The sequence below is a fragment of the Nomascus leucogenys genome, chromosome 6 (genome assembly GCF_006542625.1).
Source record: "Nomascus leucogenys isolate Asia chromosome 6, Asia_NLE_v1, whole genome shotgun sequence".
Classification (NCBI taxonomy): domain Eukaryota; kingdom Metazoa; phylum Chordata; class Mammalia; order Primates; family Hylobatidae; genus Nomascus; species Nomascus leucogenys.
This window is the reverse complement of record NC_044386.1, coordinates 52,524,807-52,540,829: the sequence shown is the minus strand read 5'-3', so window position 1 is coordinate 52,540,829 and position 16,023 is coordinate 52,524,807. Positions and strand designations below refer to the sequence as shown.

The 16,023-nt window shown below is 37.4% G+C and overlaps 1 protein-coding gene across 1 annotated transcript in view; it reads right to left on the bottom strand.

The window, feature by feature from the left end:
* Nucleotides 1–343: 343 nt before the first annotated feature.
* SHC4 (SHC adaptor protein 4) overlaps nucleotides 344–16,023 on the bottom strand; it is a 139,513-nt gene continuing 123,833 nt past the window's right edge. The window contains exons 11-12 of the mRNA XM_030814122.1: nucleotides 11,353–11,606; nucleotides 344–2,707 (exon numbers count right to left, since the gene is read on the bottom strand). Of these exons, the coding sequence (XP_030669982.1) occupies nucleotides 2,552–2,707; nucleotides 11,353–11,606 (410 nt within the window). The 3' untranslated portion in view covers nucleotides 344–2,551. The remainder of the gene's footprint in view (nucleotides 2,708–11,352; nucleotides 11,607–16,023) is intronic.

Genomic DNA, 16,023 nt, shown 5'->3' with positions numbered 1-16,023 from the left:
GGGAGCAGAAAAATATTGGGTTATGAATGCCCCTCACTGCCTCTTAGTTAAGTCAGCAGGGCTGATTGCATTCCTCCACTACAGGCCACAGCTCCTAAAAGGCAGCCCTTGCACACAGCTCCCTCTCCAGATTCTGTTAGCTGTTCTTTCCCTTTCTCCCTTAATTGGTCCCAGGGCACTGCATTCTCCCTCCTGATTTCCCTAAACTCTGCCCACACCTTTGTAAATAGTCCCTTTATTAAACTCACCTTGAATTATCCAGTTTGATTGAGCCAATGTGTTTCCTTGATCCATTTTACAAATGACAGTTTCCAAATCCCAAACATCAGACATATTCTGTCAATTGTCACAAAGCAATAATCATTTATTTTTTAAAGTCGTTTACAGGTATTTATAGGCAAATGGATTTCCACTTTAAGACAGATAAAGAATGTGAGATTAAAATAGCATGCAGACATTCCTTTTATTGTTTCCTTTTGTTTTAACTGTGTCTGTGGTATTTTTAAGTGCTGTATTTAACTACTATACTATTACAGTCAAATACTGATTATCCATGTGTACCGCTGACACCATTTACAGTCATCGCATCTATTTGTATCAGGAACTCTTGCTACCAAGTTAATACTCTGCTCAGCCAGACTGAGACCACAGCCCTGCTCGGTCTCTGATAAAAGTGATTAGACTACCCATACATTTCTACTATCTATACTCATGCTGATCCCCTCTTTAAGGACAAATGATCAAGACCTAAGGTATATGGAAAACTGGTGAAAAATACATTAATTCTAGTTGTGTAAGAGGAAACAAATCCATCTAAAAAATTAATGGCAGTAGAAATAAAAATCATAAGCCTTTACAGTAAAATACTAGAGTTCAGTATGCTTGGTTTCTAATGATTTCTATCCAAAAGAAGTTTTATTTAAAACTTAGCAAATATATCACAATCACAAAGACTAAGTTGTATCTACATAGCCAAAATGAAATGGAGTTAAGGCAATATCCAGATAACTCAAGATTAAAAAAAAACAACAACATTTTTCTTGCAAAGGCAAGAAAAGGACGGAAGTAGTTTTCTGCTACTCAAACCAAATCCACTTTTATCATCATTCCCTATATTCCAAAGTTTCAATATTTTAGACCGAATGGTTTGGAGTCTAAACTAGGTGAATGTTGATCTCAGGTGTGCCATTCATTCTGTGAGTATGGACACAGACTATAGAAGAAAAGCTTAATTTTTTACCTTAACTATACAGACTGATTATCAATAACGACCTCTAACAAATGAAAAACTTGCTTTTTAGAGACTCATACTATAAGTTAGGACTGAAATAGTCCTCTGAATTCACCTAGCCCATTTAGCTCATTTTATTGCCAAGGAAACTGGAACCCAAACAGATTCAGCAACTTGCTGAAGGTCACACTGATAAGACTCAGCTTAATGCTTTTCTGTACACCACGCTTAATCACTCTGTTAGTTTACCAGTTGGCCTACATGTGGAAAATCTTTCCAAGTGCTTCATTCAATGTTTTTTTTTCCTTCTGCATTTTGTCTGATCATATCTATACAAGGTGCCAAGGATATATGTAGGTGAGAAACTATGATTCAGTGTCAGCCGATCAAGAAGAAATTTTCCTATAATTTCAAATAGATTCTGTACTTTTACTAAGCATGAAACCAATGTGAATAGTAAATATGAAGAATACTGGTTTTGTTTGCCCTCTTTTAAATCCATGCACTCATGAGTTTTTTTTTGTTTGTTTTTTGTTTTTTTAGCAGGAAGAGGGGGAGAATATAATGAAATCAGAAATGACTGATAGATTTGGCCTCTTCAGGTTGTCACATGCTGTATTTAAACAGTCTGAATAGCAAACACTGAGAAATGCTAGGCCAGAGGATTTGGGCCCCAATCCTTTTAACCAGCAAATGGGACAGTCCAATGAAACAGACAGCCATGTTAATGGCTTTTGATTTGATTCCACTGACATACACACAGTTCGAATTCAATGTCATATTTATTTTAACATTGCAGTGAAAAATGCTACTAAACAGAAAATGTAATAAAGTCAATAAGGCTCAAGAAAATTACTTATTTTTTGTAGCAAGAAAAGCTTTTTTTTTGGCAAATGGTTCTGTAGTCATAGAACATGAAGATACTTAGAATTAATCTCCCAATATGAAAATGTCCCCCAAATTATCAAGTTGAAAGGCACATACCACTGCCCCAGCAGTTCATTCAAGTTGTCGTTAGCATGTGAAATTTTAGTTGTGCTTTTAGCTTGTTATCAATGCATTATGGCCTTAAAAAGTGACATCCGTGCATACATATAATTTCTTTTAAAATGACCAACCCTCTTCCTCTTTTCTGATTTTCATTTCTGAAGACCAATTTTTGTTAGTTCTTCATTTTATAGAGGACCTGGTCCATAATGGTCTCGGAAAGATGCACTTCACAGTTTGTGCTCTATTTTATCTACAAAGTTTAAATTATCTTTGTGTCCTAATACAAAATGGGGTTTCTTGAAATATCAGTGTGATGGTGCTTCAATACTGTCATTTGTTGGAATGCAAAAGTGCTGGATTATTATCTTTTCTCACTGGTTGTTTAAGGCTTACTTCGCTTCCAGAAGAGATGATTGGCAAACTGTTATCCATATGGTATCTGATAAGGTGGCCGACATTATCAAATACATGATCCTTGGTCCTCACCTTGAAAAAGAAGTACAAATATATTTAGGTTAAATTATAGTAGTTCTCCTGAAAGATATAAATAATCAGGGGGAAAATGCCAGATATATCCCTAAAGTAGATACTTTGCTGAAAAAAGAAAAGGTACTTTTTTTTTTTTTTTTGAGACAGAGTCTCACTCTGTGGCCCAGGCTAGAGTGTAGTGGCACGATCTCGACTCACTGCAACCTCTGCCTCCTGGGTTCAAGCAATTCTAGTGCCTCAGCCCGAGTAACTGGGACTACAGGCACGTGCCACCATGCCTGGCTAATTTTTTTTATTTTAGTAGAGATGGCGTTTCACTGTGTTGCCCAGGCTAGTCTCGAACTCCTGAGCGCCACTGCCCACCTTGGCTTCCCAAAGGGCTAGGAGAAAAGGTGCTTTTAAACTCTGTAGTCCCTAGTCAACAATTTTCTCATTCCTCATTACCATTTTAAAGCAACCATTCCCATAAGTTAGGAAAATGGTAGGCACTTGTCACCCAATCCAAATTTGCAATCAGCCTCTTTGCAGTATTATTGTTTGGTATATTCTATGTCACTATCTCTATAACTATTTAACTGGTTTGTATACAAGCATGAATCCCAGGATTGTAATTGTCTTCTGTTAATCAGAGTGCTTCCGTATCACCTTGTCTCTGTCAGAAGCAGGCCTTTCTGGAGAAGTCCTACCTCCTACCTCTCTTTGGAGGCTCAGCATTCCTGTATTCTCCAAGAAGCCTCCTCAGACCTTTCTAATTGGCATTCATGTCTCCTTCCCACAGACTTCATAGTAGCTGATTCACAGATATTTGTTGCATGGAACTTACTGTCTGCATGCCAAAGAAATTCAATTTTCTTATGGCATGCCTTCTATGGAATTCCCTTCCTAGTACCTTATGCATAGACAGAAGCTGTACATTACTATCCATTGTGGCTCCACCAGCTTGGTGGCCTGGTTATACACGTGCTCCTGTTTGGAGGGTGGCTAGGAACCATCCAGGAAAGGGGAAGGCATGCAACAAGGCAGCACCTCGTTATGTATTTCTGCCAGCTCTCCTACAAAGGATTCTTGGAGTTCTGTCTAGATGTTGGTTTTTGCCATATTAAAATCATGCATAATTACTGGAATAATTAACACAATTTGAATATGGACTATGACTTAGATAGTACTGTACAAATGTTAAGTTTCCTGATTTTGATCTTTGTACTATGGCTATGGAAGAGAGTATCTCTGTTCTTAGGAAATACACATTCAAGGATTTACAGAAAAGGACACAATGGCACCAATTTGCTCTCAAATGGCTCCAAACCTCAAACAGGTTTTCATCTCCTCCATCTCATTCCCATCCCACACCAAATCAGCTGACCAATCCTGCCATTCTATATTCTTAATGCCAAGTCACTCTGCCTTCTTCTTTGTATTTCTTCTGCCTTCATTCTGCCTCAGGCTTTCACTGCTTTTTACCTAGAAGCCTCTAATTACTCTCTCTGTCTCTGGTCTTTCCCCTTCTCTTTAATCAATCCTGTATACAAGTGTGAAATTAATCTTTTAAGTACAGAGATTGTAAACAGGCCACTCTGGCCGAATGCCCTGTATGCTTTAGTTTGCTAGGGGCTAGGATAGGGAGGGGAGGTTACGCACAGAGAGTTTCAACTATTTTGAATTAAAAATAGGGAGAGTTCCTATAAAACTCTGGTTTTATGACTTATTTAAAAAAATAAAATCTGGTCCCACTGGGTCTCTGCTCTGCATGACAGCATTTGGTTGGAGCTGAGTAGTGACTGCCCCCTTACACAGGGTATGTGCCTTTTTTAACACAGCCCACTGTACCTTATGCTCACTCTATCCCCTGCCCAGCTTTATTCACTTACAGTACTGGCCTAGCCCTGCAGACACATGTGTTTGTAACCTCACCCACACAAGATTTTTCACTGTGGTAAGAAACATATAACATGAGATCTGTTATATATGTATGTGTGTGTGTGTATATATATATATATGTATCTGTTATGTAACAGTTAATACTGTACTATACACTTAACAGATTTTTAAGTGTACAGTACAGTATTGTTAACTGTCAAGTACAATGTTATATAGCAGATCTCTGGAACTTTTTCATCTTGCATGACTGAAACTTTATACCCATCAAACAGCAACTACCCATTTCCTTGAGAACACTGTAGCATAGGACAGGATTTCCCTCTTTTCTATGGTTGTTCTATGGTGTTCCACTATATGGATATATCATATTTTCTTTATCCATTTATCGTTTAGTGGATCTTTGTTTTCACCTCTTGACTATTGTGAATAATGCTGCAATAAACATGGGAGTGCAAATATCTTTTCAAGATCCTGCTTTCAGTTCTCTTGGATAATTACCCAGAAGTGAGGTTGCTAGATCATATGGTAGTTTTAATCTTTTGAGAAACCTCCAAACTGTGTTCCATAGAGGCTGTACAATTTTACACACCCACCAGTAGTGCACGAGGGCCCCAATTCTTCATATCCTTGCAAACATCTGTTATTTTCTTCCTCTTTTTAAAAAAATAATGGCCATCTTAACAAGTGTGAGGTATTATCTCACTGTGGTTTTGATTTGCATTTTCCTGATGATTAACAATGTTGAGCATGTTTTCATATACCCGTTGGTCATTTTTTGGTCTTTTTAGAGAAATCTCTATTCATTCAAGTCCTTTGCCTATGTTTTCATTGGTTGCTTTTATTTTTTTGCTATCGAGTTGTAGATGTTCCTTACATATTTTGGATATTAACTCCTTATCAGATACGTTGTTTGCAAATAGTTTCTCTCATTCTGTAGGTTGCCTTTTCACTACGCTGATTGTTTTCTTTGCTGTGCAGAAGCTTTTTAGTTTAATGTAATTCCACTTCTCTAGTGTCCCTTTTGTTGCCTGTGGAAATACCGTTTTCCTTCTGCCTCTAGTTTCATTCCACTGATACTTGGTATGATGTCAGCCTCTTAAATTTGTCAAGACTTGTTTTGTTATCTAACATAATCTATTCTGGAGAGTGTTTTGTGTGCACTTGAGAAGAATATGTATTCTGTTGCTGTTGGATGGAATGTTCTGTATATGTATGTTAGATCCACTTGGTTCATAGTGTTGTTCAAGTTCTTTTTTTCCTCATTGATCTGTCTGGTGTTCTATCCATTATTGAAAGTGGGGCATTAAAACCCCCTACTGTTATTGTTTTGCTGTCTATTTCCCCCTTTAGTTCTGTCAATGTTTGCTTCATATATTTGGGTACCCTGATGTGCATATATATTTATAATTATTATATCTTCCTGAAGAATTGATCCTTTTATCATTATATCATGTCCTTCTTTGTCTCTTTTGACATTTTGACTTAAAGTTTATTTTGTCTGATATAAGTGTGGCCACTCCTGCCCTCTTTTGGTTATCATTTTCATGGAATATCTTTTTCTAAACTTTCACTTTCAACCTATGTGTGTCCTTAAATCTAAAGTGAGTCCTTGCCAGGCGTGGTGGCTCACGCCTATAATCCCAACACTTTGGGAGGCCAAGGCAGGTGGATCACCTGAGGTCAGGAGTTTGAGACCAGACTGGCGGACATGGTGAAACCTCATCTCCACTAAAAATATATAAATTAGCTGGGCATGGTGGCACACCCCTGTTGTCCCAGCTACTTGGGAGGCTGAGGCAGGAGAATCACTTGAACCCAGGAGGCGGAGGTTGTAGTGAGCTGAAGTTGTGCCACTGCACTCCAGCCTGGGCAATAGAGCAAGACTCCGTCTTAAAAAATACATAAATAAAATAAAATAAAGTGAGTTTCTTATAGATAGCATGTAGTTGGATCTTGTTTTTTTTAATCAATTCAGCCACTCTGCTTTTTGATTACAGAATTTAATATATTTACATTTAAAGTAGTTAATACTAGAGAAGAACTATTACCATCATTTTCTGTCTTAAAGCTTTTTTTGGTCCTGTTTTTCCTTTTTTGCTGTCTTCCTTTGTGTTTCATTGATTTTTCATAGTGAATAGGCTTTAATTCCTTTATCATTTTGTTTTGTGTATCTTCTAGAAGTATTTTCTTTGTGGTTACCGTGGGGCTCACATAAAACATAGCTATAACAATCTGTTTTAAACTGATAACAACTTAACTTCAATCACATACAAATACTCTACACTGTTATTTCTCCACACACAATTTTATGTTATTGATGTCACCAATTACATTTTTAAATTTTGTGTATTCATTAACATATTTTATAGTTATATAGTTATTGCAGCATAATAACATTTTGGTTAACAACAGACTGCATATACAATGGTGATCCCATAAGATTATAATGAAGCTGAAAAATTCCTGTTGCCTAATGCAATTGTCCTGAAGAATTGACTAATGAATTGTTGGAACTGAAACAGGAAGGCATAGCTGAAGAGGAGACAAAAGGAAAGGAAAGTGCAGGCAAAGAAAAAGAAGAAGAACCCCCTCAAAAATTAACAAAAGGAGTTTAGCAGAAGCTTTTTCAGACCTTAACAAGCTCCTTGAAAAGACTAAAAACATGGACCCCCAACACCAAAAGGTTTTCATTAATAGAAAAGAATGCTCATGTTGCATTATCTGCGTACGAGCAAATCTATGATGAAAAAAGAAACAAAGCAAGCAAACTGCCAAGGTCATATTTCTGAAAATAGTGACACTTTCTCAAGAGACTCAAGCAGGTCCTTTAGGAGATGTTCTAGAATAAGGCATTGTTATCATAGGAGATGACAACTCCATGCAAGTTACTGCCCCTTAAAGACTGTGGAACAATATGTGGAGATAGAAGACAGTGATATTGATGATCCTGCCCCTGTCTAGTGCTAGCCTAATGTCTGTGTTTCTGTCTCTATTTTTAACAACAACAAAAAAGTTTAAAAGTAAAAAATATAAATAAAACATTTTAAAATGGGAAAAACCATATAGAATAAGGATATAAAGAAAGAAGATATTTTTGTACAGCTCTATAACCTGTATTTTAAGCTAAGTGTTATTACAAAAAAGTCAAAAGATTAAAATAATTTAAATGTTTACAAAGTAAAAAAATTATGGTAAACTCAAGTTAATTTATTATTGAAGAAAGAAAATTTTAAAAAATAAACTTAGTGTGGTCTAAGCGCATAGTGTTTATAAAGTGTGCAGTAGTGTGCAGTAATGTCCTAGGTCTTTACATTCGCCCACCACTCACTCGCTGGCTCATCTGGAGCAATTTCCAGTCCTGCAAGCTTCATTCACAGTAAATGTTCTACATAGGTGTACCATTTCAAATCTTTTACATCCTATTTCACTGCATCTTTTCTATGTTTACATAAACAAATATTTACCATTGTGTTACAATTGTCTACAGTATTCAGTACACTAACGTGCTGTATAGGTTTGCAACCTACAAGCAATAGGCTATACCATATAGCCTAAGTGTGTAGTAGGCTATACTATCTAGGTTTGTGTACATATATTCAAAAATGTTTGCACAATGAAAAAATCATCTAGCAATGCATTTCTCATAACATTTCCCCATTGTTAAGTGATATATGACTTATTTTTCATATTTTTGTCTTTTAACCAGAATTAAAAGTTATTTTAATTTATAAAGTTATAACCAGAATTAAAAGTTATTTACACACTGCCATTATAATATTATAGTATTCTGTGTTTTTCTATATATTTACCTTTACCAGCAAGCTTTGTACTTTCATATGCTTTCATGTTACTGTTTGGTATCCCTTTTGTTTCAACTTGAAGGACTTTAGCATTTCTTGAAAGGCAGATCTAGTGGTAACAAACTCCTCATCTTTTGTTTATCTCAGAAAGTCTATATTTCTCTTTCATTTTTAAAGGATGGTTTTGGCCAGGCACGGTGGCTCACACCTATAATCCCAGCACTTTGGGAGGCCAAGGCAGGTGGATAACCTGAGGTCTGGAGTGCAAGACCAGCCTGGCCAACATGGCAAAACCCCATCTCTACTCGAAATACAAAAAATTAGCCAGGTGTGGTGGCGGGCACCTGTAATCCTAGCTACTTGGGAGGCTGAGGCAGGAGAATCACTTGAACCTGGGAGGCAGAGGTTGCAGTGAACCGAGATGGCGCCATTGCACTCCAGCCTGGGTGACAAGAGTGAAACTTTGTCTCAAAGAAAAAAAAAAAAGAAGGGATGGTTTTGCCAGATAGAGTAGTCTCTGTTAGCAGTCTTTTTTCTTTTAGCATTTTGAATATATTGAACCCACTGATAGTCTTGCTGGGGTTATAATAAATGTGCTGATAGTCTTATGGAGGCTCTCTGGTACATAATGAGTCTCTTCTCTTGCTGCTTTCAAAATTCTCTGTTTTTGACAATTTGATTATAATGTATCATGATATGAATGTCTTAGCGTTCCTCATAGTTGGAGTCCATCGGTCTTCTTGAATCTGATGTTCATTTTCGTCCCTTACTTGGGAAGATTCAGACATTATTTCTTTAAATAAGCTTTTGCCCCCTTTCCCTCTCCTTCTTCTCCTTCACTCTCTTCTCCATTTTGAACTCCAGTAATGCATAAACTGGTCTGCTTGATGGTGTATCACAATCCCTTAGGCTTTCTTCACTTTTTAAAATTATTATTTTTGTTGTTGTTGTTCCTTTTTCTGAAGAATTTCAAATGACCTCTCTTTGAGTTTGCTGGTTTTTTGCTTCTGCTTAATCAAGTCTGCTGTTGAACCCCTCTAGTGAGTTTTTCAGTTCAGCTATTGTATTCTTCAGGTCCAAAATTTCTGTCTGCCTCTTTTTAATATTTTCTTTCTCTCTGTTGATATTCTGACTTTGTTCATGGATAGTATTATTGAGCTCATAGAGCATCTTTATTATACTTATTTTGAATTCTTTGTCAGTTAATTCATATGCGTCTGTTTCTTTAGGATCTGTTTCTAGAGATTTATTTCATTTGTTTGTTTGGGCCATGTTTCCCTGATTCTTTTTGAGTTTCGTAACTTTGTGTTGGGATCTATGCATTTGAAAAACAGCCACCTCTCCCTTTCCTTACAAACTGGCTTCACACAAGGGAAGAATCACACCAACCAGCCCAAATAGAGATTCTGGGGGTCTCCAAAACCTTCTGTGGGGGGATGTGACTTTTCTGGGCCTGTGTGTTCAATTTTTCAATTACAGAGGTTTGCCAGTTTTTTAGGAACTTGTAATCTCTTGCTCCTTCTGATGTCTGTGGCACTGCAAGTTCTCTGGTTCTATAGCAGCAAGCCACCCCACTCTCCCTTGTTCTCTGTGGTCACAGGCATCCAAGGTATGCCAGCTTCCTTTCAGTGCCCCAAGTGGCAAGACAGATAACTGGTTCATCAGGCATCCCTCCAAAAAGCTGGAATTCTGGACACACTTCATTCCCCTCCCTCCCTTCTGAAGGAGAACCTTCAAGTTGTGTACTTTCTCCTATTTGTACTGAGGAATGCCAGCTGCAGCAAGCTACCCTGTGCTCTTCTTTGTTCTCAGTGGCTCCTGGCATCCAAAATATGGCAGTACCATGACACTCCATGTGAAGTGAGACAGAAACCAGTCCCTCAGGCAACCTACTGAAAAGCCAGAACATGGCATGCAAGCTCTACTCTTCTCTTTCCCCCATTCCTACAAGGGACAGGTCATGAGACATGGAATTCCTTCCTGCCACTGAGCTATGCTGATTTGGGGAAGGAGTTGATGCAGATAAAGTGAAATTGTTCTTTTTACCTGTTTCAACATGACTGTTTTCAGCTCTATGCTCATCTGAGGTACTGCAACTTTTGAAGTGAATTCTGTGGTTCTCATAAAGGTATTTTGGTCAATATAGGGTTGTTAATTCTGTGTTTCTGTTGGGGGAACAAGGGCTGGGACTTCCTATTCTGCCATCTTGCTGATGTCACCACTCACATGGGCTTTGATTGCATCATTTGTCTCAAAACTGCCAATGCCTCCCCACTGCCTGGCAAATTAGGCATTTCTGCCCCATATTGATGGCTCCAACTTACCTTTCCCAGGATAATTTTCTGTCTACAGGCATCCTTTGCTACTGTCATTCATCTTCTATTGGCTTAATACCATTCTATTACTCTGTCTGCACCTATGGTTCCTTCTCTATACTCCAAATGTCCCCCTTTTGAAATCTTGCCTTCTTTCAAGGTTTGCTTTACACGATGGACCCTATAAGAAGCCTTCTCAGTTTGCCTCAACCAGAATGACCTCTTTGTTCTGAGAAACATCATAATGCTTTGGTTGAACCATTCTTATCTCATTCAGCTTTATATTATAATTATTTAAGCACCTGTTTTATGAAATTATCAGCACTCTGAGAGCAAGGACTATGTATGTGATACTGAACAACAATCAGCTGCAAATTCCTTTACTTCTATATAGCAGGTATTCATTTAATTCATTGAATTGAATTGAAAAGGGCAGAAAGAGGCTGTCCTCTGCTTGATACTCCAGGGTGGCCTCCTACTCTAACCCCTCCACTAGCCTCTAGTTAGCATGTCCTGCTCCAGCTGGAAGGTCCCAGAAAAAGCAAACACTTAGCCTTGAGCACTATTCAATACCAGGTTTTGGAAATCATTCAGGGTATGCTTATTAGAACAACATCCTGTGAAACCTCTAATGAGAAGTCAATGATACCTTGCCTTCAGGATCCACCAGGAGAAGATGTTTTGCTTGGCCTCCCTGTAGTCCACTCAGCACATATTGGCCAGGGGATGTTGCACTCTCTCGAACCAAAAAGTCCCCATCCTTTACCAAGAGGCTCTCTGCCGCCTTCCGGCTCAGCTTGCCATGATAGCATTCTTCACTCCACAGCTGCTGCTTAATGTGTGGCAAAGAATGTGAGCTGGCAGGCTGGGCTGTGGCACCCGGCTGAACAGTTTCTGGTGCCTCTGAAGTCAGAACACAAAGAGAGACATCATCGAGTTACCTCTTCATCCATCCATTCATTCATGTATTCACTCAGCAAATATAACCTGAGGTCCTACTGTGTGCCAGGCATTGTTTAAATAATACTGCTGGGGGAACAAATGAGGTTTTTGTTTTCAGAACTCCCAACAGGCTTTAATTTAATGGTAGATCCAAACATTGCTTTTGGCTTCTATTACCAGGGAAGCCTTGCCCAGGTGCAGGAGTTTTTCTTTCAGATGGGAAATGGAACAGACCCATGAGAACAGCTTTTATAACTGCAGAGAGAGGCTCTTTATGTCCTGGGGGTTGCATGTTAAAGAGAAAAAGGCTTATGCTGTACCTAGATTACAAATAATTTCTACAATGTTTCCAAACACTTTGAAAATAGCTATAATAACTTTGGGCCATCCTCACTTTTTAGCATTTAGCTCTTGTCCCCCCTTTTTAAAACCAAATTATTAATGTGTGTCTAGTCATTCTTCTGACCCAAAACTTCAAAACTTTGCTAAACCTCACAGCATTCCAACTAAAGGACTACTTTGTTGTTTGTGTCATTCACCTGCCTGGACAAAAAGAGTTGATGAGGTAAAAGAAGACAAATCATCAGGGAGGAACAGGCCAAGGCAGCTCCCCAAGGCGCTGCTGAATAAGTATTGTCCAGAGTTGGGAGCACTGGGGATGGGAAGGGACCTCCAGTTAGCAGTTTATAGTACTATCCACACTCATAATAGTGATAATAGTTACTGCATAGTTCTCATTTATCAAGTGTGATAGAAACTGCTAAATGCTTTATATACATTATGTTGTTTAACTCTCAAAATTAGACAGGCTAGGAAATGAATCTTTAGGAAGGGTGACCGGACAGGATGGCTCATGCCTGTTATCCCAGCACTTTCGGAGGCCAAGGCAGGTGGATTACCTGAGCTCAGGAGTTCGAGACCAGCCTGGGAAACATGGTGAAACCCTGTCTCTACAAAAAAAAAAAAAAAAAGCCAGGCATAGTGGCACGTGCCTGCAGTCCCAGCTACTTGGGGGGCTGAGACAAAAGAATCGCTTAAACCAGGGAGGCAGAGGTTGCAATGAGCCAAGATCACGCCACTGCACTCCAGCCTGGGCGGCAGTGAGACCCTGCCTCAAACAAACAAAAAGGAAGGTTAAGGGACTTAAATTTACACTGCTAATAGTTGTAGATCTGAAATTCGAAACAAGATCATCTGACTCCAAAGCCTAGATTCTTAATTACTAAACTCTAAAGCCCTTGCCTTGAATGTGAAAATCTTTCTTTTAGTAGAATCTAGCCACTCTGCTTCAGTAGTACCCACAAAGGTCCCTAGCAGGTAGCAAGGCTAATCTTACTTGGGGTAGCCTTCAGCATCTCCAGAAGTAATAACGTAAAATTCTTATGTCTGAAATCAGGTTCTTATGTCTGAAACTTGTATGTTTAATAAGGCAAATTTACCAGGAAAATAACCACAGAAACCAGACTTTGTTTTTTTTTTTTTTTTTTAAACACAAAGGGTGTTTTAAATAGAAACCAGTCTTTATCTTTATAAACACAAAGAAGTGTTTATGTGTTTATGTGTCCTTAGGTAAGGGTCTTGCAAATGAGAAATTCTCTTGACTATGAGTTTGTATGACTACAATTTACACATGATCATCCCATGAAGTCACTGGTGTAGGCAACCAGTGTCCTGTAGTCGTAATTCAGTTCTACTATTAATACGTTATAGTTTTGTCTCTACTTGAGGGCTTCTTTCTGCACACAGTTATAATGCAGTATTCACAAACAGATCTTTTAAAAAATATCATTAATCTAAATCTAATGGCTGGAAACACTCTCTTCTACAATCAAATCTTTTCTATTGTTGCCAGAAATAGCCTGACAAAATGTATGGCAATTTGATGAATAATACTTGTAATTGGCCTTAGTGCTGCCTGCTTTCAGGCACAATGGATAACTTCTAATGAGTGGCTATGTGTGTGTCTGTGTGTGTGAAAAAGTGTGTGAGTGTAGGAGGAATGCATGCAGGCAGTGTGTGTGGGTATACACATCTTAATGCATGATGGCTTTTGGTCTATTCTGAGATTATGGTGAAGAGCTTTTGGACAAAGACAAAACAATAGAAAAACAGACATTATATCATCTTGAAAAGAGGCAACGGATCATGGGCCAACCAGAGGAAATGGACAATGTTTCCCTAACAGTTTCCCAAATTAGCACAAGGACAAGATACTCCGCTGGGAGATTTCAATCATCCAAACATTTGCTGAAAATCTGATTCTGCCAGAATAGATGACAATTTATTTTGTTTAATTTTAAAAGTTACACATACTAGCTTTTTAAAATCTAGGAAAGAGAAAAACAAATAAAATTAATCACCTATGGTCTCATCACTAAATAAAATCGCTCTTAACACTGTGGTACATTATCCATTATCTTGCTCCTTTTCTAATGCATAAGTTGACTTTGACAATAATAATTATAATCTAAATATGGTTATTTATATATAATTTATGTGTAATATTTAATAAATTGTTGGATTGATATAACCATATTTTCTGAGAAGAAGTGGTGAAGGTTAAGGAAGTAATAAGGAAGGCCAATCTAGATTTAATTGAAACCATAAAAAAGTGATAGGACTTATGGAAGAAAGTAATTATATCATCTTGGAGTTCCTACTGGCACTTAAAGACATATTGTTCACAATCAGACCTTCAAGAAAGCACAGTATAGATATGGCTATCCACACCCAAATGGATCTAATGGGCAAAACCTCTAAAAGGGAAAATACAGTTTAAGGAAGAGAAAAAAATCTAACATGCAAAATCTGGATTAAATAATTGAAAGTAATCTCAATGAGAAAGAAAGGATGAGACATTTAAAGAAACCAATATGAACTGTAAAGATGGCACAATGATGAATCCCATTTTTAAAAAGCACGTGTAATACAATTTTTATAGTATTATTATTTTAGCAAAGCACTGGAAAAATTGATATGTCCATCAATAAGGGACTGATTACATAAATCATGATGCACTCATACAATAGAATACTATAGAGCAATTTAAAATAGTGAGGATTGTATGTTTATACAGACAAATTTCTAAAAGAGAAGAGTAAAATAAGGAGGTATACAAGGGGATTATCATAACTGAGAGCTGAAACAAGAAAGCGGAGCATTGTCTTGTTTAACATCAGCTGAGAATGTGCACATTGGGTGACTGAAAATTTTTGTTGCTCTGTGCATGGCCACAAATGACACAAAAGGACCATGAGCATTGATTTTGGAGTTACAACTAAATTTTAGCAAGTAAGCTAATTCTCAAATATGCAATCTGTGAATAATGATAATTAACTGTATACTGTTTATTAGTATGGATTACTGGGTGTATGAAAACTCTAAAATAAAAATGTATTTGCATTGTTCATTTACACAAAGTATCCGAAAATTTGGTAGAAAAAGATGTTAACATGAAATGTTAAGCATAAATGAGAGAGAGGTTCAGATAGTACCCAGAGAAAAATTATTTGTAATGTAAAGGAAGAATTAAATGTCTGTCAGACATGTTACAAAGGCATAGCAATTAGTATATAGTAATTAAGATGCTGGTTGAGAAAAGGCAAGTGGTCCAATAGAAAAAACGTAATAAAGATCCCAGAAACAAATTCACATATATACTAAGAGCTTGATATAATAGAAAGTAGCATCAGGGAAAAGAGGAGACTACTCAATCAATAGTGTTTGGAAAATTGACAAACATGGATAAAATTAAGTTAGATCCCCAACCTCACATAATCTATAAAGGTCAGGGGGAGTAAATATTTTATTATGAAAATAAAACTATGAAGCCAATATTTTAAAAATATAATAGATGTTGGATAAAAAAGAGAAAATTTAATCCAAAGCAAGTAGAAGGAAAACATAATAAAAATAAAATGGAAATCAATGACATCGAAAACAAAAAACAACAGAGAAAATTAAACCAAAACCTGGGCACATTGGAAAGATAAATAAAATTAATAAACCTAAAAGAGGACTGATCAAGTAAAAAGGAGAAAATTACCAATAACAGGAAAGACAGAAGGGATATCACTATGGATGTTTTAGGCAATAAAAAGACAATAAAGGAATATTGTGGAAAACTTCATACGGAACTGCCTCTAAGCTAATAAAATGGCATCCTGCCAAGTTTTCAAGGAAACTACATTGCCAAAGAAATCACAATCCCTTCTAGTCTATGGCTTTTGGCCCCTGAAGCAAACTCTAATCTCTCACGACTACAGTGGGAAATAGGCTGTAAAAGTGGCGAAGCCCCCAAGAAAGGCACTTTCTCCAATATCTACTTTAAGTATGCACATGAAGAACAATGGTAGGAACAACCCACATGGTATCATCT